Below are 26,132 nucleotides of genomic sequence, written 5' to 3'. Positions count from 1 at the left end.
TCCCTGTGACCCACAGTTTGAGGGCTGGACCCTCGTCCCCGTCCTCATGTGATGCCACCAGAGACCCCGGGCAGGGCCAGACCCCCCCTCCTTGTCCCCATCTCATTTGGGGACCCCGGGCAGGGCTGGCCCTGGACCCTCATCCCCGTCCCTGCGGGATGCGACGGGGGTCTCCGTGGGGGCCGTGCCGGAGCTTCGCGGGGGCGGATCCCACCCTCCCCCCCGGAGCCCGTCGGGGCGGCCCGAGCCCTGGGAGGCGGTGCCGCCCCCAAACTCCCCCCCCCCCGTCGGGGCACGGCGCTGGCGGGAGGCGGCCGCACCGCACACCCCGCACACATACACCGCGCACACACACACACACCCCGCGCACACACACACACACACACCCCGCACACATACACACCCCGCGCACACACACACACACACCCCGCGCACACACACACACACACACCCCGCACACATACACACCCCCCGCACACACACACACACCCCGCGCACACACACACACACACACCCCGCACACATACACCGCGCACACACACACACCCCGCACACCCCGCACACACACACACACACACACACACCCGCACGCACACCCCGCACACCCCGCACACTCGCCGCCGCGCTCACGTCGCGGAGCCGGGGCTGCCGGGGCTGCGGAGCGCAGGGTAAGCGGGCGGAGGGAGCGGGACCTCCGCGGGCACCGAGCGGGACCGGCTGGGGAGCCCCGGGGGAGGCAGGAACCGGGGAGCATCCGTGCCGGCCGGGGATACGGGTGGGCACAGACCGGGGGGTGTCCGTGCTGGAAGGGGGGTCCCGGGCTGGGGCCGTCCGTGTTGGCCGGGGAGGGGGGGGGGCGCTGCTTGTCCCTCCGGAGCCCCCCGGCTGGGCGAGGGACTGCAGAGTCTCTGTGAGCGTGAGTGGGGCCGGGAGGCGATGGGGTGCAGCTGATTTGGGGGGTCCCATCCTGGCTGGCAGGCAGCGGGCTGGGGGTGGCACGGCGGGTCCCAGAGCCCCCCGAGAGCTCTGTCCCTGCAGCCCTGGCGCCTTCCCGGGGCTCGGTGGCAACAGGCCACCCATGGGGTGCCGGCCGCCTGCTAGGGTGGGCAGCGGTGGCACAGGGGCTGTCACGTCAGTTACCGGGATGGCTTTTGCTCCCCTCCGACTTCAGTGTCACGGCCCCTTCGCTTGCCAGCTGCCCCGGGGGCTGGCAGCGGTGGTGTGGAAGCTGGCAAGGCTCGGCCAAGAGATGTGACCCAGTTATGCTCTGCCTGATGCTCCCCGAGGTGTTGGCTCCGACAGGGAAGTGACCCAGGGCTGCAGCAGCCCAGGACGTGCCTGCGGCTGGCACTCACACCCCGGTTCTCCGCTGCCTCGGGGAGAGCATCGTCCACACCAGCGCAGGCCGGCAGAGCCGTGTCGCCCTCAGTCCTCCACTTCTCACCCAGGATCTGGGTCCCCATCTCAGTCCAAGACGCACCCCGGTACTGGGAGCACTGGCCACGGGCCGGCGGGGGCAGCCATGAGGGACGTGCCCGGGTCCGGGTACCGGCGGAGCCTCGTCCATTTTGCCTGGATGTGCCTGTTCTCCTCCGTGCCGGTAAGGGACAAGCTGGGGCCGGCCCATGGGGCGGCAGGGTTGGCATTACCACGCTTTGACCCCTCACGAACTGGCTCGGTCCTGGCTTCATCCTGTGCTCCTGCCCCTCTCGAGGATGCTGCGGCAGGCGAGGGGAGCAGGCAGCCGAGTTTGTCGAGGGGATGCAGGCAGCCATCTTGGGGAGCCGGTGGGCGCTGCGGTGGGGCGGGCAGGCCAGCGTGGCCGGAGGCTCTGACCCAGCTCTGGGCTTGCAGAACGGTGGGGCCAAGGTGCTGGAGAAGACCTTCGAGGAGTGGATGCGGTACCGTGACGAGTGCTTGAGGAGGATGGCGAGCGAACCCTACCCGGCAGGTACCCAGCTGTGCCCCCGCTCGGGGTCAGACGTGGGGGCACGCGGAGCCAGGCGATGGCTGGGGCTGGGTCTTATCCCTCCTCCAGCATCCTCTGTGCTGGTCACCCACGGAGGGATGAGCCAGGGACTGATGAGCGTCCCCACACCTCAGATGGGATGCCCAGGGCTGGAATGCCCCGGGGGGGGCCGAGGTACCAGGGCCCCAATCAGGGTGATGTCAGCCCCCGCAGAGGTGCTGGCAGCGGGCTGGGACGGCAGGGCTGGATGCGGCCGTGCCTCCAGCGTCTGACCGTCGGCTTTCCCCCCCCTCGCTGCCGTTGGAAGGGCTCTTCTGCAACCGGACGTTCGACATGTATGCCTGCTGGCCCGACGGGAGCCCTGGCACCACCGTCAACGTCTCCTGCCCCTTCTACCTGCCCTGGTTTGAGAAAGGTGATGGTCACTCTCTGCACCCCAGAGCTGGGAGCCAGGGCTGAGCCATGCTGGGGGGGGGGAGGGAGGGGGGGAAGAGGCCCTCGGGGTTTCCCCTCCTGCCCATTGCTGTGGGAGAGGGACCCACGAGCAGACCTGGGGCTGAGGGGACACAAGGGGCAGGGAGCAGAGCCAGCTCGTGCCCTGCTCACACCTGCCCTAGAAGAGGGTCTTTGGGGCTGAGCAGAGTTCGCCCATCCTCCCAGGAGAGGGATTTGGGGGAGCCCGAGGGGAACGTGCCGGTGCTTTGTACCCGCAGTGAAACACGGGCTGGTGAGCCGCAGGTGCGGCACCGACGGGCAGTGGGTGACGGTGAACGGCAGCCAGCCCTGGCGGGACTACTCGCAGTGCGAGGAGGAGATGGAGTCCGCTGCTGAGGAGGTGGGATGCCCCGGTCCAGCGATTGGGCAGGGACGGGCAGGGGCACCCAGCCGTGCCAGAGGGTGCTGCTCGCCCAGGCTCACCAGCGCCGTGCTTGCCTGCAGGAGGGTGCCCGCCGGCTGATGGTGAGCTTCAAGGTGCTCTACACTGTGGGATACTCGCTGTCGCTCCTCACCCTTGTCTCTGCCCTGCTCATCCTCACCGTCTTCAGGTAGGAGAACTGGGGGGATGCAGTCCTGCCCCTCGTCCTTCCCAGCCGGTGATGGCCAAGCCGAGGGGTTCCCCCACTGCCCCCGACACCCTCGCTCTCGGCAGGAAGCTCCGCTGCACCAGGAATTACATCCACGCCAACCTCTTCGCCTCCTTCGGGCTGCGGGCGACCTCGGTGATGGTGAAGGACGCGCTGCTGGAGAAGCGCTGGGGCATGGAGGTGGTGCAGGTGGCCGACTGGGAGGCTCTGCTGAGCCACGAGGCAAGTGCTGCCCGGGGGGGGACCCGGCTCAATGCTGGGCTGGAATCGGGGTGGGGACCATCGCCCCAGGGAGGGGTGTGCAGCCAGGTGCTGGTGCCCACGCAGCCCCAGACACCCAGTGGGAGAGCTCTTGGGGTGCCTGTGCAGTGCCATGCACCTGAGGGATGAGCTCTTGGGGTACCCATGCTGCCCACACACCTGATGGACAAGGTCTCGGGGTGCTTAAGGTGCCTGCGCACCTTCTGGGCAAGCTCTCAGGGCGCCCGTGCCCCCATGGGAGAGCTCTTGGGGTGCCTGTGCAGCACCGTGCACCCAGTGGACAAGCTCTTGGCGTACCCGGGCTGCCTCTGGGTGAGCTCTCTGCCGGCCCCACGGCAGGTCTCCTCTCGCAGGCGGCGCTGGGCTGCCGGGCGGCGCAGGTGCTGATGCAGTACTGCATCCTGGCCAACCACTACTGGTTCCTGGTGGAAGCCGTCTACCTCTACAAGCTGCTGATTGGGGCCGTCTTCTCTGAGAAGAATTACTACAGGCTCTACCTCTACCTGGGCTGGGGTAGGGGCCACCCGGGCACGCGGCGGGGCTGGGGACGGCACCCAGTGCAGTGTCGGCAAGCGCCGTGGCCCAAACTGGCCCTGGGAGGGTGCGGGATGGGGGCTCTGCTGACCCCAGGGCAAGCTGCTACCCCGCAGCGTCCCCACGCTGTCCCCCCGCCCCGGGGCCGGTTTCTCAGCTCAGGCAGGCACTTGGTTTTACAGGGTTTGCTGTGTGACTTGCAGGGACCCCCGTGGTGTTCGTGGTGCCCTGGATGGCCGCCAAGTACCTGAAGGAGAACGCAGAGTGAGTGGGGAGGGATGGGGGGGTCCTGCGGGGATGCCCAACCCCAGGCTGGGGTTCAGCCTCGGCGGGGGGGTGGGATGGAGACTGCTGTGGGTCCCTGACCCACCTCGCTGGGGCTGGCACGCTCTTGGCCTCATCCTGCGCCCCCTGGCACAGCATGATGGTGCTGCTCTCCGTGTCTCCCTGGGCAGGTGCTGGGCGCTGAACGAGAACATGGCTTACTGGTGGATCATCCGCATCCCCATCCTGCTTGCCTCCCTGGTAGGGGGCACCCGCCAGCCCCACACCTTTTCGGACAACAGTAGCTTGGCTCCTGGGTCCCAGCCCTGGGGTGGGGGCAGCGACCCCCAGGGCAGCCCCCCGCAGAGCTGGAGGGAGGGGGGCTGCCTTCCCAGGCAGCGGGCGACTGCACATGGCGGGGGGGTGGGGTGGGCGTGTTGCACCAGCTCGCTAACCCCCACGCTCCGGAGGTCTGGGGGGGGCGGGGGGAAGCTGTGCTGAGCCCTAAAGAGGGGGGCTGGGGGTGGCCCTGCTGCTTCCCTGGCCACGGTCTGGGGATTTTGGCAGCTCTGGGGACGCAGCACCGCTGGGCAGCAGCAGCCTTGGCAGTACAGGGGGGTGTCATCTCCTGTGGCCCCCGAGGGCACGTATCGTGGCCCGGGTGGGGTGCTGGGCTACCTGTGCCCCTGCACTGTCTCCCCCCCCAGATCAACCTGCTGATCTTCATGCGGATCCTCAAGGTGATCCTGGCCAAGCTCCGTGCCAACCAGAAGGGCTACGCAGACTACAAGCTGCGGTGAGCCGGGAGGGAGGGGGCAGCTGGTTGTGGGTCCTCCTCGGTCCTGGGGCTCCCCCACCTCCCCCTCCCCACCATTAAACCACCCTGAGATGAACTAAGAGCTCGTTCATCCCTGCCTGCACCCGTGCCCCAGCCCTTCAGTACTCGCTGCCAGAGGGGTCCCCTTACATTCTTTCAGCCTGGCCAAAGCCACGCTCACCCTCATCCCCCTCTTCGGGATCCATGAGGTTGTCTTCATCTTTGCCACCGATGAGCAAACCACGGGCATCCTGCGCTACGTCAAGGTGTTCTTCACCCTCTTCCTCAACTCCTTCCAGGTGAGGTGGGAGCGTGACACATCCTTGCTCTGCCCCGGGCACACCATGGAGCAAAAATTAAGGGGTCCCTTTTCCAGCTCGCTCTCCCCGCAGTGCCCCAGCCCCGTTGGGTGCGTGATGGTCCCTCCTGTGCCCTCTGAGGCAGTGGTGGCAGGGGGACCTCAGCCCCAAAAGCACCCAGAAATGGCCAGGGCCCATCCCAGCCCTGGGATGGGGGTGGCGGTGGGGGCTCACTCCCCTGCTCTCCCTCCAGGGCTTCCTGGTGGCCGTGCTGTACTGCTTTGCCAATAAGGAGGTACGTACCTGCTGCAGCTCCTCCTGCCCGGCGCTGGGGCTCAGCCCTGCCTCGGCCGGTGGCTTTGCCATCCCAAGGTCTGGGGGGGGCACAGCCAGGGAAAAGCCCCCATTCTCTCCCCCGCCGTGGCAGGTGAAGTCGGAGATGAAGAAGAAGTGGCAGCTCTGGAAGCTCGACCACCCGGTGCTCTGCTGCGCCCAGTGATGCGGTGACCGGCCCTGCAGAGCCAGAGGAGAGGGGCTGCTGGCCACGATGGGCGCAGGGGCCCGGCTGGAGGGGCAGGGGGCTGCGGGGAAGCCATGCTGGGGCAGCACCCACACGGGACGGCTGGGCTGGGACCAGCGTCTCAGCTGTGCTGCACCTGAGAGCACTGGAACTGCTGGAGGGGACATCCCCGGGCTGCGGGCCGAGGGGAGGCAGGCACCCTGGGCTCATACCGGACATCGCTGCCCCCTCAGAAGGGCCTCACCTTGCTCGGGCTTGGTGAGCTGCACGGAGAGACGCGCCTGCTGCTTTCTACTGCTGCCTGTACGCCGTCAGCTACCTCTGTTGGCATCCACCAGCCGTGCTCGTGGGAAACCCACTTCTCATCTGCACCAACCTGGGCGTCTGCAGGAGGGCATCACGGTGGCTGGAGAAGGAGCCTGGCCATCACCGTCAGCAGAGGGCAAGCAGCGGGGAACGGGAGACGCTGCTCAGCCCGGCACTGCTGCACAGATCTGCTGTCCAGATGAACAAGCACCTCCTGCTGTGCCCTGGGCCGTGCCAGCACCGCTCTGATCCAGGACATCACCTGCAAACTCTCCCTAAGCAAGGGCCATCTCACCAACACCCTGAGAGCTCCAAGACATCCATCCCAGAGCCATCCTGCGAAGCTCCTCTTCATAGCGAGGTGCTGTTTCTGCACCTTCTCACCACCCTCATTGCTGATACAGAACAGGCATCAGCACCCGCCTCCCTCCTCGCTGCTCTCCAGCTGCACGAGACACCAGCTCTCCTCTCGGAGCTCCTCCTGCAGCAGGTCCCCCCAGAGCCCCCGTCACAGCCAGCAGAGCCGAGGCAGCAGGCACGCATGTAGTTTCCCCGCAGCGCTCGAGCACTTTGACTCTTGTATTTACCCTACGCGTTAAGGGCAGCATTGCTTCTCCTTTGGTGGCAAGGGAAAATAAAAATAAATCATGAGGGAGATGAAGGACTTGAGAGCATCAGCCAGCCTACAGCCGAGCTGGGAGCTGAGCCCGACCTCCCACGTTCCAGGCCCAGCGTAGAGCCCAGCCACCTCCCTCTTCGCAGCAGGGAGAGCTGTGAAATCCCGGGCAGGAAGCACCCTTGGCTCAGGAAGCGTTTTGCTGACCAAAGGCTGAGCCTTTCTGGGGTTCAAGACGTTTGCTTTGCAGTAGGGTGCCAAAGCACCTGGCCAAGCAGCCTGGTGAGCCCTAGGACACCCAGGAACATCCACACGCCTCCGCCAGCAAAGCACCCAAGGCTGCACGGTTCAAGCACGGCTCCGTGCACCTGACTTAACTGCTCCCGCCCTGGCACTGGTCCTGGCGCTCCCCAGTGAGAGCCGAGAGCAGCAGATGCCACCACCCCCCCCACCCCGGTCCCCTTGCTCGTACCTTCACTAGCAGGACAGACATGCCGCTCAGTCTGTTGTTCCCACCGCACAATGCTTTACGTTGCAGAAAAGGCCACTCCGGGAAGGAGAAAGCAGCTTTTTCTCTCCACTACATGCAGGTGGACACAGGAGGTTCTCCAGCCCCAGCTCCCTTTGCCTGCGGGCTGGGGGAGGAGAGCCTCTGGCAGATGAGGCATCTCAAGGAGGGCTGGCTTGAGCACAGAAAGGCTCAGCTGCAGCTGGGTTCAAGGCTGGAGAGTCATGCAGTTTTCCTGGATTGATGTAACCCCTGCGAGACCATTTTACACATTAACTTTCTTTTCAGATGTAAATAAACATTTATTTTTCAGCAAGCAGAGCATGCTGCTTCTGTCTGCTCTGAGGGAGGAAAACAGCTCCCGGGCTGCATACGTGAGGGTACTGGTTTGCACTTGAGCGCACATGCTGCTGGTTACAGGGGTACTGAACAGGTACCCAGAGCCCCTGGCTCGACGTAGCACCATGTTCCCAGCCTCAGATTACATTACAGCTTACACAAAGAGAAAAGTTGCAAAATAAAACACTTATGATGGTGATAACTAATACAAAGTGACCCAAATCCCAGGCCAGCAGAGCTGTCACACACACGGAAGGAGCAGGTAGTTCTGGACAGGAGTGGCGCTGCTGTCTGGATTCTCCTCTGTTCGACAGAGATCTGAGAGGGACTCTGCTCCACTCCCACCAGTCCACACCCCAACTCAGCTTAATTTGTGTTGAAATACACCCAAGAGCTTTAGCATTGACCAGAAAAAGATTTTTTTATGTTGTCCTATTTAAAAATTTTGTGATAGCTGCTGAACGCTGTCCCCTGGCCACCTGTCTAGTGACAGATCAGAGGCTGGCTGAGGGTCTGCTCACACCGACAGCTCACAGCAATCTCACACCACCAGAGCCGGGCACATCACTACTCCCTCCTGACAGCAAAAATCCCAGCATGCTACTCAAAAAAGCCTACACTCATTCCTAAATTAGCAGAGACAACTTTTGTCACACAGCTATGACCTTCTGGGGGCTAAAGTGTCCAGCCAGGCAGGAAAAGAGCTGAACCCCGAGAGGAGCACACACTCAGTTACTCACATACGCTCTTCCTCCGCAGTTCTGGCACTGCCCCACCACCTGAATTCCCACATCATCTACCCAGCTAGCGCTGCAAGGGCGTCACCTCCGACGGGAGCCGGGCAGGGCTGCGAAGCTGTGGGTAAGGCAGCCCCAGACCCCTCAGCGATGCCAGCCCCTGGGAGAGGAAGCTGGGAAAGCACTGGGTGTATTCCCGATTGTCCTGAAATAAATCAGGGAGGTTATTTGTGATTCTACAACCCCAGCTCCCTCCAGAGAAATCCACGCACCAGAAACAGGTTTTCAGTTTTTATTGTTTTATCCAAGTCAGTAAATACTATTTTATCCGGACAGCTTGCCTTAGGGTAGCACCAGACTCCCTGCTGCCCACACAGCCACCCTTTCAGCAGTGCCTGCTGTTTAAAGTCCTCCATTTAAGCGATTGCCTCCTCAAGGAAATGCTATTCGATAAAATCCTCTTCCCAATGTCTTTTTGGGCTACTCTAGCACCCCTTTAAGACTTTACATCTGGGCTCCTGCAGCACCTTTTCTGTGGGGCTCTCTTTTTTCTTCATACATACACTGCTGCCTCTCTCACCAACCCCTTTTCCCAGGCTGCCAAGCATTAGAATCTATTGGATTTACCATCTTACCCCCCAAAAAAATCTTTCTTCCACTCTTATGATCCAGCAAAGCCAGACCCAAGTCTGAGTAGTATCTCCTTGCAGCCACCCACTCTCCTGCACAGCCCACCCAGCTCTGAAGGCGTTGCTGAGCCAGGGCTTCCCTTGCTCTCCAGATGCTCCCAGGCCCTTTCACTTGGGTTTTTGGGTTGTTTTGGGGTGGGTTTTTTTTCTTCTGTGAACACTCTTCCAGACTTGTCAAGGCCACTCACGGACTTCAGGTTTTGGTTTTCCCCCACCTCCAGGACTCAGCAACACACAGAAACAGTCACTGGAAACCATGTTACATCAATGTAACTGTCACCAGAGCCCTTAGGGCTGCTTGCCCAGCTCCAAGAGATGGGAGCAGTCTCACCAGGGAGGCAGCCTCTTCCTGCACCACTTGTCTGCCCTTTGAAAGTGCCCACCAACACAAGAATGCCTTGGCAGAACTATTTCCAAACACTAAAGCCTGGAAACCAAAGCTTTGCACCACAGCTACATCTGGGATGCGATTGCTTTTGCCCATCTCCCACGTGGGACAGATCCATCCCTCAGTTCTTGTTCTGCCTGCCTTGGCACTCCGCTGCCTGCCGGAGGCAGGGAGACTCAGTCTCAAGCTCTTCCTTCTCTCTCATGTCCTTCCAGGGGAACATCTGCCTTGCAACCACTGTCAGCGTTGGGATCTTGGCACTGACAAACCAGACAGAGTCTCTGCCATAAAGCATTTACCACAAAAAACAAATTCTTTGTGACTGAATAATACGATCACAAACAACTCCTGACAGGAGTAAGAATCTGACCTGAACCAGGGTGGGCTGGTTGGAGGAGAGGTTCTGAAGGTCCCACAGATCTGGGACAGCAGAAGGGCAGACATTCCAGCTACAGACTAGGGCTGTATGAGCTTCGCTGCAGCTCAATGAGCCAAACATTACAAACTCCGCTCACTGTACCCACCCACAACAAACCTGCCTGCCTTATTGCCTCAGATACATTTTCTGGATCAGCTCCTGAGCAACTACGAATCCACACGGCATAGATGGGCCAGGGCAAGCCTCAGAGGCCTTGGGGAGGACAGGACATGGAAAAGGATAATTGATTGCTGTGGGTAACTGGCAGCTTTCTAACAACCACACAGCCCTGAATGACAAGGGCTGCAGGAAGCTTAAGGCAGATAAATCTTTTGGGCTTGGTGCTTCTCTTAACCTAACCTTTTGGTATGAACAACAATGATCCTGGGAACCCAGTCAACAGTCAGGGCCAAAGAGCCACTGGGTTGTTGTCTTCTGCTGTCCCTTGTTCTCCCAGGCACATTCTCTGATGGCTCAGACCTTCTTCCGTGCATCCACCAGCTGCCGTGACACTCAGCAGAGCTGCAGCGCTGCCAGCACGGCCCTTGCGCTCATTCTCCCAGGCACACTCAGCTTCCGGGTGGAACAGTCACCCGACGTCAGTATTCCTGCAGCCACCAGGGAAAAAACCCAACAGGACAGTCACCCTTTCAGTGGGGCAGAGGGACAAGGGGACTAGGGATTTCCCAAAGGGAAAACCAATCAGAGGGCACACAAGGACCAGTTAGAGCAGAGCCGCAGCGTGCAGGCTATGAGCGAGCACAGGGAACAGGCAGCAGATGGTTCTTAGTCGCTGCGAGGAATGATTTCCCCTCAATGCCACAGCCCTCTGTGGCCGTCACCAGTCACCAGTCCCCACTCACCCTCCTGCTTTGTTACGGCTCTAGCCAGCTCTGCCCGCTCTGCCCTGGGGCTTGGAGCCTTTGGAGGTTTTGAGTCACAGTCTGCAGAGCTTTTCCTGAGGAAAAACCAAAAGGAAAAAAAAAAATCAATTAATCAAGTGTTAGCAATAGGCCAGCAAGCAGCAAAGACCAGGCTGCAGTCTGCATTCCACCACTCTTTTCCCGCCTCCATGCTGCCTTCTCCCCTGAGAACAGGAGCGTGCCTACTCTGACTGCCTGATGCCGGGATAAGTTCCTGTCATCGGTAGAACAGGACACAGGCTTTGGGAACCACTTCACGAGCAGCTCTGATCTCTGAGCAGGAGAGGTGCAGGGGGGGCACATACCCCCTTTCTCTCAGCCTGGACCTGTCAGCAGAGGATGAGGCAGAGCCCACGATATGCAGTGAAATTAAGCGCAAGAAAACGGTAGCACCAACTTCAGAGCCTGGAGATTTCCCTGCATGAGGGGGGATTGTTAGGTCCTGCCAAATCATCAAAAACCTGCCCAGCCATGCCTCCCCTCCAGCACAACCGTCACTTCACGTGGCCAGAGGCCTCCCCCACCTTACCCATTTCTCCCACACACTCCTCTAGGACAGCTGACAGCTCAGGCAAGCTCAGAGACTTCAAAGAAGGTGGCCATCCTTCCAGCACTGCAAGAAAGAGGAACCACACATTTAATCAATCTGCATGCTCTCTGTGACAGAGCAGAGACAAGGGTTTGGCGTTGCTGTGAAGTGTCCATACCCAAAGCCTACTCCAGTTTGGGGTTCTCAGTCACACGGGAAGAGAGCTGGAACTGCTTGTGACAAACTGAGGGGTTTTTCTGGCAGTTCTGCCACTTAGGAATTTATTATTTTTTGTACTGGCTGGGTCGTACATTAGGAGAATCTCAGAGAGATTAAGTGCAGTGGACAGAAATCAACAGGATCTCTACTCGCCTCACTTTTAAAACACAAGCAGCAAAGAGCACGTCTCTGGAAGCACGTCACGGGCAGCAGGATCACTTGCTAACTCCTTGTGATAAGGAGCTGGTGGGCCAAGCCTGCCCAGCCACATAGAGCAGTTTCCGCCACGGACGGAACAGCACAATCCCCCAGACTGGGTTGGGGAACCAACCACGGCTTCGATTCAGATCTTGCTGTAGCACACAGTGGGGTAACACACCTGAAGTGCCCACACGCTGCAGCGCAGGACAAGGCAGCCACAGGCCCGTGAAGCAGGACTGCTACTGGGTGCCTCTGCTACAGCTTTGCTTTTTTAGCCACAAACGCCTGCCAGACCCCAAAACTTCCCACTTGCTAAGAATCAAAAGTTGCTGAGAAACTCTGCTGCAGTTAAAAGTACAAATACCCGAGTGCAAGAATTTTTACACGAAAATTAAGGGTTTGGCTGCTCATCCATTTCCAAATCACTTCTAACTTTATCCTTCCAGCAATGAAAGACAAGCACGTGGCTTGCTCTGGGGTCTCCTGCTGTTTACCCACCCCTCGCACCCATTTCTGTAGTTTGATAAGCTCTTCCTCACCCGGACGCTCACCAGGCTGCCTGCTCTCACCGGTTCCCAGCTGCACCTTTGTGTCCAGCACTCTGCCGACTGCCTGCTCTTGGGTTAGCCGGGAGGACAGCTCTGCTTGACAGGATCTGCCAAACAAGACAAAGCCCGTCAGAAGTGCACAGGGACACTTCTTGGAACAACACGCCGGTCTGTGCACTCCTACATCCTGCAAGTACCTGCTTGGGGTGCCGAGGGACCGCATCTAACGCCCTGGGTTACAAACTGCTCCTTGTTCCTTCCCAGGAAGAGGAAGACGTGCCCCAGACAAAGCTCAGGGCGCTCTCCACTGTGCCCCATCTCCACAGCAATCTCTGCCCCTGTCCACAGAGGAGCTGCGGGGGGAGAAGAGAAGGAGGGGGCGGCGTAAGCAGGAGAAAGCCCAAGCCAGGGGCTGCGCCTGGTTTATCCGAGAATCAAGCCTTATCCAAGGTTTCTAATGAGCAAATGAAGCTACCTCGGGACAGGCATCAGGTTAAAGCAAGAGAGGCACACAGAGTTCTCTGGCTAACATCATCACACCATTGGTTCAAACAATGTATCCTCAGAACATAGCAGGGCCCTTCTACCAGAAGACTCAGCTCTCAGCCAGGGGGAAAATACAAGCGCTCTGCGCCTCGCAGCTGGGAGCATTGCTCTGCTGTCCTCTGGAAGCCAACCCCAGTTCACCCTGGCTTAGTAGTGAGCAGGTTCTGTTCCCTGCTGGGCCAGGAACTGCAGCAGTAGGATTAACACCACCTTCAAGGAGGCATCTGTTCTATCGGTGGACAGAACAGCACCCATGACAGGAGTCCAACTGGGGCTGGGAGAAAAGCACCACAAAGGCAATAGAAGATATATTAGGATGTGGGGAAGACAGAACTCAAAAGCAGTGGTGTGAATGAACAGGGCAGGTTTTTCTGTTAGGTGTCCAAGTTGCAAGAAAAGTATTCTTCACTAGTCAGGGCAAGACATTGCAAGTCCTTTGCAATGTTAGAAACTCCTTCCTGCATTCACCCCATCACCAGGTTATACCCTGGTCACTGGGCCTCAGGTAAGCACAAAGCACTTCATCTTTTGGTTCCAAAGGAGACGAGAGCCTTCTCCTTGTAGTTGAAACAGGAGCACTCAGCACCTCTGAAAAGTCAGGCCATTTATAGCTCATGCATCTGATTAGGGATTCACATCTGCTCACGTGGCTGTGGCTTGCCACTACAGAACCCAGGCAGGATCCAAAATGTGTTCAGATGCCTGGTGAGCTCTCCTGCCTTACCTAAGCATCACCTGTATGACCTCTGATCTCTGTACACTCCAAATCCCGTTTCCCAGCAGCCTCAGTGCTATTTCCTGGGAATGACTTACTTGATCTGATCCAGTAGGACTCCAGCATCCTTGGTGATGGCCTGCGCCTCTCTGAGCTGGCACTGGATAGCATTCCAGGTCTCATCCCGCTCCATCAAACAGCTCTCAGCCACTGCACGCAGCTTCTGCTCCTGGCACACCTGGCCCTTCATCACCTCCACCTCTTCACACCTCTACAGCAGAGCAGAACAGAGTATTAGGCTGGGAAAGCTGTATATCACTCTCACACATGCAGGCATGTTTCTCTCCACACCAAACCAAGACCAGCCCCACAGTTACAGTTCCCCCTTCCTCGTTATTGCAAAGATACTCAGTAGGCCCAGTTTCCCAAATCAACAGAAGTCCATTCACTAATGGCTGCACAACTTCACCATAAAAATGACACTGCTGAAAATGTAGGTATTCAATTCCTCCTTCTCACCCTTTTAGTTCTCAGGTGGATGGGAAACAGAGACATAAAGGCTTCACAAGCATGGAGCACAGATGATGAGGAGTGGATAAGCCACACTTATGGTGTTACCTCATCTACCTGAGATCAAGTGTGTCCACTGAAAATTATGTCTTTTCCTTCACCCCACGCCATTAGAGGCACAACACAAAAATAGGCTTCTGATCACTTGTTGCAGTGTGATAAGGCATTGAGCAGCTCATGGCTGACTTCTTACCTTGTGTAGCTGAATGGCCAACTCCTGCATCTCAGCCTCCAGCCGATCAGCATAGGCCAGCTCCAGGGCATCACTGGGCGGCCGAGCGTTGCTGTGCCATCGGGCAATGGCAGAAGTCATCTTCCTCTTGGGTCCAAAGAGACTGGTTGGAAAAGGGCAAACTATCAGGGATCAAACACTGCACCACCCGTCCCTAGGCCCTCATGAGGACCTCTGCAGTCTCCTGATTCCTCCAAGGCAGCTCCAAAAACAGGAGCCTGTTGCAGCCAAGAACTAGGGGACATCAAAATTGTGTGGGAGACAGCCAGAACAGAAAAGCATTCACTAAAGCTAAACTTTCCTGACCAGGTTGTGCGCATGGTTTGTAAGGGGAAAGATGAGAACTACATTACAGACACTCACGTGATGCCTATTTCCTTCAGGTCACTCTCTGTGAGGGTCAGGAAGATCCGGAGGTCGACATCTTGCTCCTCAAACACTTGGAGATACTTCAGGCATCCAATCTGCTCAAGGAATGTTGCCAGGTCCTGCAGCCCATCAACAAAAAAAAAAAACCAAAAACAAAACAAAAACAAAACACAAACCCCAAACCCAAACTTATTTATACCCTCCCAAACAAAAGCATTGCCATGCCTCTTCATCATAAGCATCTGCTTCCTCATGTTACTGTTATGCCTTCCCGGGTTCTAGCAGCAGTCATGACTTCCCCTGGTTAACTGTCCCTTCTCCATAATCACACAACAGGACTGGCCTGTCTGCTGCAGGCATTGCCTCTTGTAACAAATGCAGAGAAGAAAGACACACCAACATCTACCCTAGCCCCCACCAGACATGTTTGACAGCACACCCACAGGCCTGAGGGCCTGGAATACCCCTCTGAGCAACAGCAACACCTAAGCAGACAGTTCTTTGTACAAGAAATGGCTGTTTCACAAGCATTTAAGTTTGGGCAAGAGGTTTGGAATCAAAGGTGTTTTGGTGACAACTTCCCTTTTATCTGAGAAGGCCAAGAAAGCAGCTTAGGTAACCTTGCAACAGCCTCCCAAGCTTGATACAGTGATGTGAGCTGCATTACTTCAGAGACAACTTTCTGTGCGCAGTTACCTGGGGCCCTGTGTAGGCAGGGGGCTCAGGAAGGATTAGGTGCTGGCTAGATCCCCCAGCTTTCCCTGGGCAGTGGGTCCACTGGCTATCACTGTTGCTGTAGCGATTCTTGATCTTAAAGCTCTTGGCTTGTTTCCGACTAGGGGGACTGTTTGCATGGTCAGAATCCTGAAAAAGAAAGAGAAAACCCACAAAAAGTAAAGGTCAAGGATGATCATACAAAGATGCCAGGATCACCAGAGCTAACAAGTGCTGACTCCTACAAGTCCTAAGCTCTAAACCCAGGTAGCGGTCCACAAACACAGGCAGAGACTAGCAAAGCCCTTATTAGGAAGGGCTGAGTCAAGGCCCTCCCAAGACAGCAGCTTGGTTCCATGGAACAGTATCAGGCTCTTGCAATCCCAGCTTAGGAAGCAATGTGCCAGAGCAAAGACTAACGCTGAATCCTCCCCGAGCCAATACTGAGATCCCACCTGAGAAGCTCCTCAAGAGAGAGGACTTTTGCTCATGTTCAGCTATATCACCCTTCCATACATCAGCCCCAGAGCTATGTCTTGAACCATGCGAGCTGCAACTTGAACCACCGAGTAACCCCCAACCTCTCCCCCTTTCTGTACACCTCAGAAATGCCAATACAGCACTGCTGCGCTTCTCTGAATCTTACCATACTGCCTGCTATCTCACCAAGCTCAAGGACTGACCCAGCTCTAGCAACTCACATCCTTTCTTGACCACCACCTAGCTAGAAATCCACAAAGAGTTCAGAAGCTGTGGAGAACTTAAATTACTGACTAGCCATCAACAACCTGTTCTAAAGTGAATGTACACTGAGGATTGGCTACTAGCCAGAGATCAAACAAGCCAATTGTGTTGGGTTTGCGTGGCAAGGTTTTGGTAGCGGGGGGGCTACAGGGGTGGCTTCTGTGAGAAGCTGCTAGAAGCTTCCCCTGTGTCTGATAGAGCCAATGCCAGCCGGCTCTAAGATGGATCCGCTGCTGGCCAAGGCCAAGCCAATCAGTGCCTCTGTGATAACATATTTAAGAAGGGAAAATACAGTTAGAGCTTTTGCAGCCGGAGAGAGGAGTGAGAAGATGTAAGAAACTCTGCAGACACCAAGGTCAGTGCAGATGGAGGGGGAGGAGGTGCTCCAGGCACCGGAGCAGAGATCCCCCTGCAGCCCATGGTGAAGGCCATGGTGAAGCAGGCTGTCCCCCTGCAGCCCATGGAGGAAGGATGAGGGGGTGTAGAGATTCCACCTGCAGCCTGTGGAGGAAGGATGAGGGGGTGTAGAGATTCCACCTGCAGCCCATGGAGGACCACACGCTGGAGCAGGTGGAGGCACCTGAAGGAGGCTGCGGCCCATGGGAAGCCCATGCTGGAGCAAGCTCCTGGCAGGACCTGTGGACCTGTGAAGAGGGGAGCCCACGCCAGGGCAGGTTTGCTGGCAGGACTTGTGACCCCGTGGGGGACCCCACGCTGGAGCAGTTTGCTCCTGAAGGTCTGCACCCCGTGAGAGGGACTCCATGCTGGAGCAGGGGAACGATGAGAGGAGTCCTCCCCCTGAGGATGAAGGAGCAGCAGAAACACCGTGAGATGAACTGACCGTAACCCCCATTCCCCGTCCCCCTGTGCCGCTGAGGGGGGGAAGGTTGAAGCCGGGAGTGAAGTTGAGCCCGGGAAGATGGGAGGGGTGGGGGGAGGTGTTTTAAGAGTTGATTTCATTTCTCATTCCTCTACTCTGTTTTGCCTAGTAATAAATTAGATGAATTCCCTCTCTAAGTTTGGTCTGTTTTGCTCGTGACGACAATTAGTGAGTGATCTCTCCCTGTCCTTATCTCGACCCACAAGCATTTCGTTATACTCTTTCTCCCCTGTCTAGTGAATGAGGGGAGTGAGAGAGCGGCTCTGGTGGGCACCTGGCCTCCAGCCAGGGTCAACCCACCACACCAATCCATGTTCTTCAAATATGGAAATTGGTTTTCTTGTCCCTGTAATACCACCTTTCCTCCTCCAGTCTGGTACTACAGCCTCCTGCAGAGGTAGAGTCATAGCAGGCTGTGGAAGGGTGACAGCAGTGGCCAAGCTGAAGACAGAGAAAAGAAAATTGAAAACCCCACCTCATTGCTTTCCAAGGAACCTTCACTGCTGACCCCCAGGGCTTTGGTCAGGCATTCACTGCTGCTGCTGCTGCTCCTGACGGTTGCCAAGTTGTTGGTGAAGAAAACGTTATCCTCTGGAAAGGAATATGAAAAAAAAAGTTTGAGGTTCAACTTCCTTACTCTCAGTGCTGGTTTTGCTACACAATTACCAGCAAAACCTGCTGGAGGTGTAAAGGAAGGAGAAACCCAGAGCAAGGCTTCATATGCAGCACTCATGACACAAGATACAGAAATATCCCAGTCTGATCCCAGGCACTAATCGTTATCCAAGTCTGTTTAGTACCACAGAGAACAGGAAGGCTGAGTGTGTTTCTGTGAGGTTCTTGGTTACGGGGTGGAAAAGTGCGTCACCTACAGCAGGCTGCCCAGGCCCATGTCCAGGAACATCTCCAAGGATAGAGACCCCGCAACCTCTGACACCCTGCCCCAGTGTGCAGTCACCCTCAGTAAAAAAAAAAACCATAAAACATTTCCTTATGTTCAGAGGGAACTTCCTGTCTTTCAGTTTGTGCCCATTACCTCTTGTCCTGTCACTGCATACAACTGTAAACAGCCTTGCTCCATCTTCTTTACACCCTCCCTTTGTACAAATTGATGAGATCCCCACTGAGCTCTCTCTGCTGTAGGCTAAACCATCCCAGTGCTCTCAGCCTTTCCTCGTGAGAGGTACTCCAGTCCTCAACATCTTAGTGTGCACTGCAAGCCAGGCTATTTTCTGACACAGTGACTTACCCCTGCTGCTGCTGCTCTCCACATCCTGCTCGTTAATTGGAGAGGTAACATCCCTGTTCCGGATATTGTCTGCTTCACAGCTGCCATCATCATTGAAGGTAACATAGCCCTGAGGAGGAACCTGCTCTGTGTGCAAAAGGGAGAACTAGTAAAGATTAGGATGCAAGTTACCAGGGAGGCTCCAGCAGGAAAAAGCACCACTCAGGGATTTGAAAATAATCAAAAGAAGAGACTGTCCTGTCAACTAGCAGGTTCCATTCTAAAAAGCACACAGAAAAACTGAGAAATGCATATGCCTGCTGCCTCCCTCATACCAACACACACCAGCTGTACTGGATTGAGATGGTTGCATTGAAAAAAAAGTCAGAGGAAACAGCCTCATAGCAGAGATGCACCTTAAGTAGCAGCTTTCAGCATTTACTCTCCTCTTCATACCCAAATTATCAAAGAAGGAAAAACATCTACTTAAGAGAGCAACGTGTCAGCTGTGTCCCATCCATCCCCAGCCAAGCAAACCCTGCAGAGCCAACCCCTCTGCATTAAAACTCCAGTAGCATCCCACTACTGTTTCAGAAGCTAGGTGTACCATTTCAATACAGCCACTGCCTGTATGAAGAGAATGAACCGAACTTTGAACCTGCTTTTAAGTCCGTATTCTTGGCTATTCTAGACAACGAGGTCATCAGCCTGAGAAACATCTATGGCTATGACACACACACACAAGAAAACTCATACCACTGGGATGATCCTTCTCTTGGCCTGTTGCAAGGGGTTTATAATCTCATTTTGATTGGATAGCTTTGTATGATGGTGTTCGCTATCTTTGTTTCTGTACAAGCCACGCATGAATCCCAAGTCAAAAGAGGAAAATATTGGCACAGAAATACTGCAAAGCATCTCAGAGACCTCAAAGGACTCTCAATTACGCCTCTAACTATTCTCACCATAGTGAGACTGCTTCTTTCCCCCGATTCCAACTGCTGTTATCTTAGCCAACGCCTGGGGCCCATCATGGATGCTGGGACCCTTGGTCCTACGAACAGGTCTCTGTCTCTGGGGAGCAGAACATGATTCATCTGAGGAACTCAGCTCTTCATATTTCCCTGCAGTTCAAACAAAGATTGTTAGCATCACAGTAATTCATTTACCAACTTTATTTGCTATTGGTCCTATAAATGCGGTGGAAAATAAAAAGGAAATGTTAAAAGAGGAGGGCAGAACAGTTTAACTAGGACAGAAAAGGGCCACCAGACAAAAGAACTGGATCCATGCCTCTTCCACCCTCAGAAATGCCGGAATTTCCAGGACAGAGCAGCTAGTACTACCCCATACACATAGTAACATACTTGCAAAATATCAAGCACCTCTCTTCAGGTTCTATCTTAAAATTAACAAGCTAAAATGCCTCTGTTACCTGGACCCCTGCAGAAGACCTTGGGAACTGGGGCTGCATGCAAATCTATCAGCCCCACAATCTTTGTATGTCCATACTTCATGGCCAGTGTCCGTGCTGTGGCTCCAGTGTTATCTCTGACATCTACCTTCACTCCCTAGAGAAAAAAACCCCACAAAACCATGTTTAAAATGTACATAGCAGAAGGCACTATATACAAAAATTCAAAGGAGCCAAAGAATTATCTTAGTTCCTCCAAGCCCATCAGAAATACAAGCTAACCTTTGACAGACAGTTCAAGCTCCACTAACACCTTGTTGCCTTTCTAGTTATCCACAGCCTCTCTGATCCCCAAATGCCAAGTAGCCCAGGTATATGGCTCTTGTGCATTGCCATGGGGAAGTAGTTTGTTTTATCTGAAAAATGTTTTACATTGCTGTCTCCTCCTGGAAGTAAGCTGGAGGTAGAAGATGCCCACTAGCCCAAGCATGCAAGCCTGTAAACAATATGGAGATTACTGTATTATCTGTTTTCTAATTCAGTCATCATTCAGTTACACCTGGACAGTTAGATGTCACTCCTATTCATGCAAGGCCAGCGTAAAATCAGAGTACTAGACTTCAGAAAGCTGATACTTTGAGAACAGTCCGGGAAGTCTGGGACTTCGGTGACTGTCATCAAGAATCAAACGTAGCACTGTAAAAAGTCTGGTGTCAGACTTGTGGTTCTTCCCCTCCAAGAGCTGGAACCACAGATTTTCAGCTTTACAGAGAACTGTCTAGACACTTACATGATTGAGAAGGTACTGAACAATTATCTCATGGCCAGAAGCGGCTGCTTCCATCAGAGGCGTATATCCATACACAGGCTCCCTGGAGAGAGAACAAACACACACACATAGACTAGAATAATCAAAGCTGAAATATGCTGCAGTCTTTGCCATACCCTACAAGGGCATCTCAAGCCTCTACCCTCAGCTGATCACAAACTGTATCGTGTATTGGCTGCTCTACCGCGCTCTGGTCTATCTCAGTAAAACTCCCAGTGGAGATTCAGTAAGTGTTACTCTATTGGCTGCACAGCAACAGATTACTCTTCCAGTTGTGCCTTTCAGTAGCAAAATCAGTTTTGCAGGACCTAACAAAGCAAGAACCTCTCATTAACCTCTGGCAATTCAATACACATAAACATACAGGCAGTTCCCAAGGCACGGGAATGCACTGCACACTTCAAAAAAAAACCAAACCCCAAACTGAACTCCAAGTACATAGAAAATTCAATAGAAAGACTTGCAAAGTGCACTTGAGTTCAGAAGGTGTTGCACCTGCTTACTTTCAGAGTTTAGCCCATAATTAAACAAGTAGTAAATCTACTTTCTCTTGATCTTAAATAAACAGTGACAACATAGGCAGACTTCAGTGTTCAGTTCACAGGTAACCTGTCCTTGTGTTAGCTAATAAAACATGCCATGATTCCTAAGGTACAGGAGGAAAGACAAAAGCAGGCATCTTCTCCCTGTCCATGTTTGAACACATTCATAAGCCAATTAATTGCTGCTTCCACATCTAAAATAAGAAATTTCTTTTGAGAAATGAAATGACAGATTCCTCCTTACTTGCAGTTGGCATTTGCACCATTGTCCAGTAAGAACTTGACCATCTGCTGATGTCCGGCGCTGGTGCAGTGAAATAAGGCGGTCCAACCATGAATGTCCTTCATCTCCAGCTCTGCGCCTTGCTTCAAGAGAACAGAGAACGTTCTTTACTGCACCCTCTCTGCTGGGTCTCTTAGCCACTGCCCCTCTGTGCTGCGACACCAAGAGCTTAAATCCCTGTCAGGAAGCTGAACTTGCAACAGAATGTAAAATTGCATGCTTTGTTTGTAACCAGTGGAGAATCTAAACCATGTAGTGTGGCTTTACCTATTTATTATGGGATACCCACCTGTAGAAGAAAGTAAGCAACACTTTCATTTCCACAGCTGGAGGCCAGCATGAGCGGCGTCTGCCCTTCTGGTGTGGGGATGTTCACGTTCACTCCTGCTTCCAGCAGCAGGTGCACAATGGTGTCGTGGCCAATGTAGGAGGCATACATCAGCGGAGTCCAGCCACCACAATTCCTCTTATTTAAATCCAGATCTCCACTAAATAACAGAGAAAAAAATTTCAGCTGAACTACTGTCCTGGAGCTGCAGATCACAGTAGGTTCCTTACGACCATCACTGTATCGAAAGGCTGAAAAGAAATTCTAGCACTGAAGCCTGCATGGGAACTCCTATCAGCTCAAGAAAACTTCCACCGAATCACTATGGAGATAAAAATTATCAGCAGACTTTTCCCTTGAAACTTTGTGCTTAAGAACATTTTGGGAGTTCTAGTGATGTGCCCCCGTTGCAATGTTAGACCGACATGTAGAGCAGCCCATGAAAAACCATAACTGGCAGTAAGTAACCATACACCTGTGCCCTTCCCCAGCCTCTCCTTACCGCTGAATACACTCCTGCACCACCTCATACTGCCCGACAGAGGAGGCCGTATGCAAGTCCAGGGGAACGTCCAGCTCTTCCCGACAGATCATCTGACCGACCCCGTGCCACATGGAAAGACTGCGGCTCAGCAGCTCCGACTCACTGGCTTCATCACTCAGCTCCGACATCCCGCCCTGAGTAACCAAAGCAGAACTTTTAGCTGCAGATCTCCATTTTCTATAGAACATGGCATCACCCATCGGTGCTACAGCTCCACGGTGCCATGGGCTTGGAAGGTGAGGTCATCTCTGAGTTATAGTGTTTCAAATTCCTACCTCTACTTTGATCGCCTCTTTAGCCTGAAGCAATAAGACTTGCTGAGGAGTTTTTGCTGGCAGTTCTTTCTTGCTGCAGCGGACTCTGGGATTTGAATTCACTGGAAAAATAAAAGCCAATAATGCTAAAAACCCCACCTTTGAAATCTCATTTTAAGACTTCAGAAGCACTGGCTTTATTTCGCCCCTTCTAATCAAAATATGCCTAAGGCAGCTTTGGATACCCTCGTCAAGAGAAGATTAAATGACTACTGAAGTGCTGACAGCATACTTAGTATTATACAAAAGGATCTAATTCTTGGTCTGCATGTTTTATAATTCAGCGAGAGAATTAAGAATTCATGTGTTAGATGTTCCTAGTCTTTCTTCATTTGTCTTGTATTACAGGATGGCCCTGCTTAAATTAAGACATGGTCATTAATAATGACAACTGTCCACTGCTCTCAAAAGGAGTTAATATCACCTGAATAGGGTGCGCACTTCATTACATCATCAGGTTGTAAGCAGACTGTTTCTACCATTTATTGTTTCAGCACTTCAGAAGCAGCCCAGTCCTGTCTCTGTGAATCTTGGAAATTGCTGAAACACTTCGAGCAGCAGTGCACCTGTCCATTCATTATCTGAGCATGTCCGCCGTCCTGCAGACAGTAACTTAATTACAAAGCTAGTACAGTTTCATGACTGTCTGAAAGGTTTACTTCCCATCCCTAGCCTTAGGGAGCAATTGCATATTAATCATTTTAACCACTCACAGGAGACTGTTCTTGTTTGGCACTTCATAAAAACCTGTTCGACACAGCTGCATCTATCATCTGAGGTCTTCAGCTGCAGTGTCAGGCTACATCCAAGTCAATCCAATGGGAAGCGTGGTCCCCTCCCCACAGTCTCATCGCCCACCATGCAGCACTTCCAAGGTTTGCCTAGCCCCACTATGTATTATGTTGGGCAGCTAAGCCAGCAGACAGTCTTCTTTCTTTTTCCTGATAATTTCTGGCGAGTTTAATTCCTTAGACTGATTCATTCAGGGGTCATGCAAATGCCAAATTTGGCATTGGTGAAGCATAAAAGAGAGCAGGAACATGCTTTTCAGCAGCAGTTGCTCTTTAGATTGCCTCAGTTGTAACATTTCAAACCACCCTTACACTTTCTAAAGGATTGGGAGTCTTTGTCTTGCAAGCAGCAGCCCCTTTTCTTATAGCATAAGCAAAACGCCTTTAATTCCTACCTCTTCACTCCCCATCTGGATCCTTTCTCCCACACCTTGCTTTTTTCTACTCCTCCTCCTGTTTGTTAAGACTACAAAAGCACCATCCATTCTACCTAATCAGCATGCACTGGTAATAAATGATTCCTTTCTTAAGATATCTGCAAAAAGCACCTATTTTACCTAATAGTAGCAATTTGTATTACACCGGCAACCCAGAGGCCTCAGGCAAGAATATGCAGGGCAGAACACAAATGAAAGAACTGAATAACTCACAACTGAAATGCAAAGAGATATAATTGGATTTGTGTGGATCATAAGGGGATGAAGTAGGAGTGTTTCTCACTACAACAGATTAAAGCTGCCCCTGGAAGGCAAAAAGGCATATTCACAATTAAAGAGGGTAAAATCCAGGACAGCTTGTAGAAGCACGTTCAGATGTGGTTTGGTTTTTTTTAAACTCTGAGATTTCACCCCAGCCTGAACTGGAGCATGATGTCAGCTGTGCAAGCACCTGGGAAAAATACAGAGGACAGCTGAATAGAATCTACAGGAGAACAATAAAAGCAATCAGAGCCCTAAGGATTGAAATGAAAAGACTGGGTGAAATGAAATCAGGGTTGTCTGGACTAAAGAGGAGATGCCTGGAGGGGACATGCGATAACAGCTTTCAAATACATAAACGGTTGCTGCAGAGAGGAGGACAGAAATAATCTGTTCCTTGTGGCCATGGTGAATATGACAGAACATAACAGGCTTAAGGTGTAGCACGGAAGATTTTGGTTAAAGACCACAAAAATCCTTGTAAGAGGAAAACCAAGCGTACTAGGATGGATTACCAGCAGAGGTTTGGTTGCTAACAATAAGCTAGACAAACATCTCCTGCACATTGACAGGCTGTTCATGCTTTGGGGCAGAGCAATTAAGTTGACATTTGTTAGAGACCTTCCTCAGCCCCACAAGACTGTTACTATCAAACAGCTAGATGTTGATGGATTAAAGATAATTATCAGGATCAGAACTCTACTGTGCTGGGACTCAGAGCAGGTAGCAAACACCACACTGTCCTGGATTCAGAGAATTTATTGTCTGAGCAGTTGAGAAAACCAGAAGGTAGGAAAAAAGAAATACGCTATAAAAAAATTAGTATACGAACTGTAGCAAAAAGCACCTTAGTGTATGTTTTTGGAGGTTAAGCTTAAGAAACAAGCAACAGTAGATGAAAGAGTGACAGAAGAGTCATACTAAAATAAATGGGAGGCAATTTGAGAAGCTACAGAGACAACCAGTCCCCAACACAGAACAAATCCAACACTGCTCATTAATCACCACTCATCAGGCACCATTAAGCTGCACTGGCTCTGCTACATTCATTCTCTCACCACCTCTTCCACAAGCACAGGTAACACCCACATGGGTCCTTCTGTCCCAAAAGACAGAAGACACCCAAGACAGCACAAGTGTGGAGGTTGCTGGAGTTTCAACTGAGCCATCTAGCTAATAACATGCTCCTGACTGAGTTCTATCTCCACTAAACTCAGCAACAACCTATTGGGGGAAATAAGAAGCCTTGTTACATCCTTGTATAAGTACAAATAGTTGTTACCAGCTCAGCCACAACAACAAGTGCTCCCAGAACATCTTGTCTGCATGGGACCGTTGCCTGCTGACTGACCAGAGACAGGCACGCACATTACAGCTGTAGGAACCACAACCCCTAGGGTCAATCATAGTATGCCTGTGGAAAAGACACCAAGCTCTTCATCTCTACCACAAGCCTGGCGCTCTCAGGCACGTTCAAGTACATAATACGCTCCCCAAAAGACAATATTTGAGGCACAAAAGCACTTCAACAGCCACGTTAGGGAGCGCATTTCCCAGGATAGAGGCTATGCCAGACAAGGCACAGCAGCCGGACACCACAGCCCCCAGGGCTCGGTACCGGGCAGACTCCAGTCACAAAACGATGCACCTGAAGTGGAGTAAGCCCGGTTGTAGCCGGTCAAACCGGTAGCTACACGGCTGTTACCAGAAGTCTCAAAGCAAAATATTATGCCTGCACCTCACCGGGCAACAGTTCCCCCGAGGTCTTTCTAAGAACTCGGTCTCAGCCCCGCGGCGGGGTAGGCCGGGGCACCCCGGCGGCGCGAAACCCGCGCCGCCGGGGTGCCCCGGCCTACCCCGCCGCGGGCCCGTACCTCAGCTAACGGACTAGAACCGCTCCGGCCATGAGCCGACCGCCCAAAGCCATCCCTCTCCACAAATACCAGCCCAACCCGCCACAGGCCCCACCGCCCCTCACCTGCACACCCGGTAAGCTCCGCCACCGGAAGTCGCCCCACCCACGCAAGGAATGCTGGGAAATCTCCGCCCGGCCGAGCCTCCAGACTACAAAACCCAAGAGCCTCCGCGGCGAAAAAGGAAGCTCCGCCCTTCGAGGCGCCAAGCCAATAGACGGTTCCTCTGTGAGGAGGCGGAGCGAAGGTTAACCAATCGCATTCGGGCTCCGCGGGAGGGCGGGCGGTTCTAGCAGGCGGGGCGCACC

At 53.9% G+C, this 26,132-nt stretch overlaps 2 protein-coding genes across 15 annotated transcripts; one reads left to right on the top strand and one right to left on the bottom strand.

Annotated features, from left to right (window-relative positions):
• The first annotated feature begins 567 nt into the window (after positions 1–567).
• LOC129213257 (glucagon receptor-like) lies at positions 568–6,716 on the top strand. Of its 4 annotated transcripts, none has more exons than XM_054842985.1 (14): positions 568–668; positions 1,449–1,600; positions 1,855–1,951; positions 2,277–2,384; positions 2,683–2,804; positions 2,909–3,015; positions 3,120–3,276; positions 3,669–3,828; positions 4,053–4,113; positions 4,305–4,374; positions 4,821–4,909; positions 5,091–5,229; positions 5,483–5,524; positions 5,657–6,716. In XM_054842985.1, the coding sequence occupies exons 2-14, from the start codon at positions 1,523–1,525 to the stop codon at positions 5,726–5,728; spliced, it is 1,302 nt and encodes a 433-aa protein (XP_054698960.1). In that variant the 5' UTR covers positions 568–668; positions 1,449–1,522; the 3' UTR covers positions 5,729–6,716. The 4 variants fall into 4 exon arrangements, with proteins under 4 accessions (XP_054698960.1, XP_054698957.1, XP_054698959.1 ...); XM_054842982.1 differs by having other exon boundaries at positions 5,046–5,229; XM_054842984.1 differs by having other exon boundaries at positions 620–668; positions 1,469–1,600; positions 5,046–5,229.
• A 1,817-nt stretch (positions 6,717–8,533) lies between these two features.
• Positions 8,534–25,938, bottom strand: ANKS3 (ankyrin repeat and sterile alpha motif domain containing 3). Of its 11 annotated transcripts, none has more exons than XM_054842978.1 (18): positions 25,890–25,938; positions 22,384–22,484; positions 22,067–22,242; positions 21,526–21,724; positions 21,198–21,319; positions 20,373–20,454; positions 19,604–19,739; positions 19,134–19,292; positions 18,190–18,315; positions 17,416–17,531; positions 15,299–15,466; positions 14,597–14,721; positions 14,195–14,336; positions 13,530–13,702; positions 12,162–12,277; positions 11,203–11,286; positions 10,614–10,708; positions 8,534–10,358 (listed from the first exon to the last, which is right to left on the bottom strand). In XM_054842978.1, exons 3-17 carry the CDS (start codon positions 22,234–22,236, stop codon positions 10,626–10,628), a joined length of 2,001 nt encoding a protein of 666 aa, XP_054698953.1. In that variant the 5' UTR covers positions 22,237–22,242; positions 22,384–22,484; positions 25,890–25,938; the 3' UTR covers positions 8,534–10,358; positions 10,614–10,625. The 11 variants fall into 11 exon arrangements, 8 of the variants coding, with proteins under 8 accessions (XP_054698953.1, XP_054698955.1, XP_054698951.1 ...); XM_054842980.1 differs by having other exon boundaries at positions 12,174–12,277; XM_054842976.1 differs by lacking the exon at positions 25,890–25,938 and adding an exon at positions 23,136–23,629 and having other exon boundaries at positions 12,192–12,277.
• Positions 25,939–26,132: the final 194 nt, after the last annotated feature.

This window comes from Grus americana, chromosome 15 (genome assembly GCF_028858705.1).
Source record: "Grus americana isolate bGruAme1 chromosome 15, bGruAme1.mat, whole genome shotgun sequence".
NCBI classification, from domain to species: domain Eukaryota; kingdom Metazoa; phylum Chordata; class Aves; order Gruiformes; family Gruidae; genus Grus; species Grus americana.
Note: the sequence above shows the minus strand (reverse complement) of the source record. Positions and strands in the feature narration are given on the sequence as shown.

Coding starts and splice junctions, on each gene's coding strand:
- LOC129213257 (XM_054842982.1), top strand. CDS start 1,523: ATGAGGGACGTGCCCGGGTCCGGGTACCGGCGGAGCCTCGTCCATTTT. Junction 3,016..3,119: donor CTCATCCTCACCGTCTTCAG/GTAGGAGAACTG, acceptor CGCTCTCGGCAG/GAAGCTCCGCTGCACCAGGA. Junction 3,829..4,052: donor CTACCTCTACCTGGGCTGGG/GTAGGGGCCACC, acceptor TGTGACTTGCAG/GGACCCCCGTGGTGTTCGTG.
- ANKS3 (XM_054842973.1), bottom strand. CDS start 23,163: ATGAAGTGCCAAACAAGAACAGTCTCCT. Junction 22,485..23,135: donor CCAAACAAGAACAGTCTCCT/GTGAGTGGTTAA, acceptor TTATTTTTCCAG/TGAATTCAAATCCCAGAGTC. Junction 21,725..22,066: donor GTGCAGGAGTGTATTCAGCG/GTAAGGAGAGGC, acceptor TCTGTTATTTAG/TGGAGATCTGGATTTAAATA.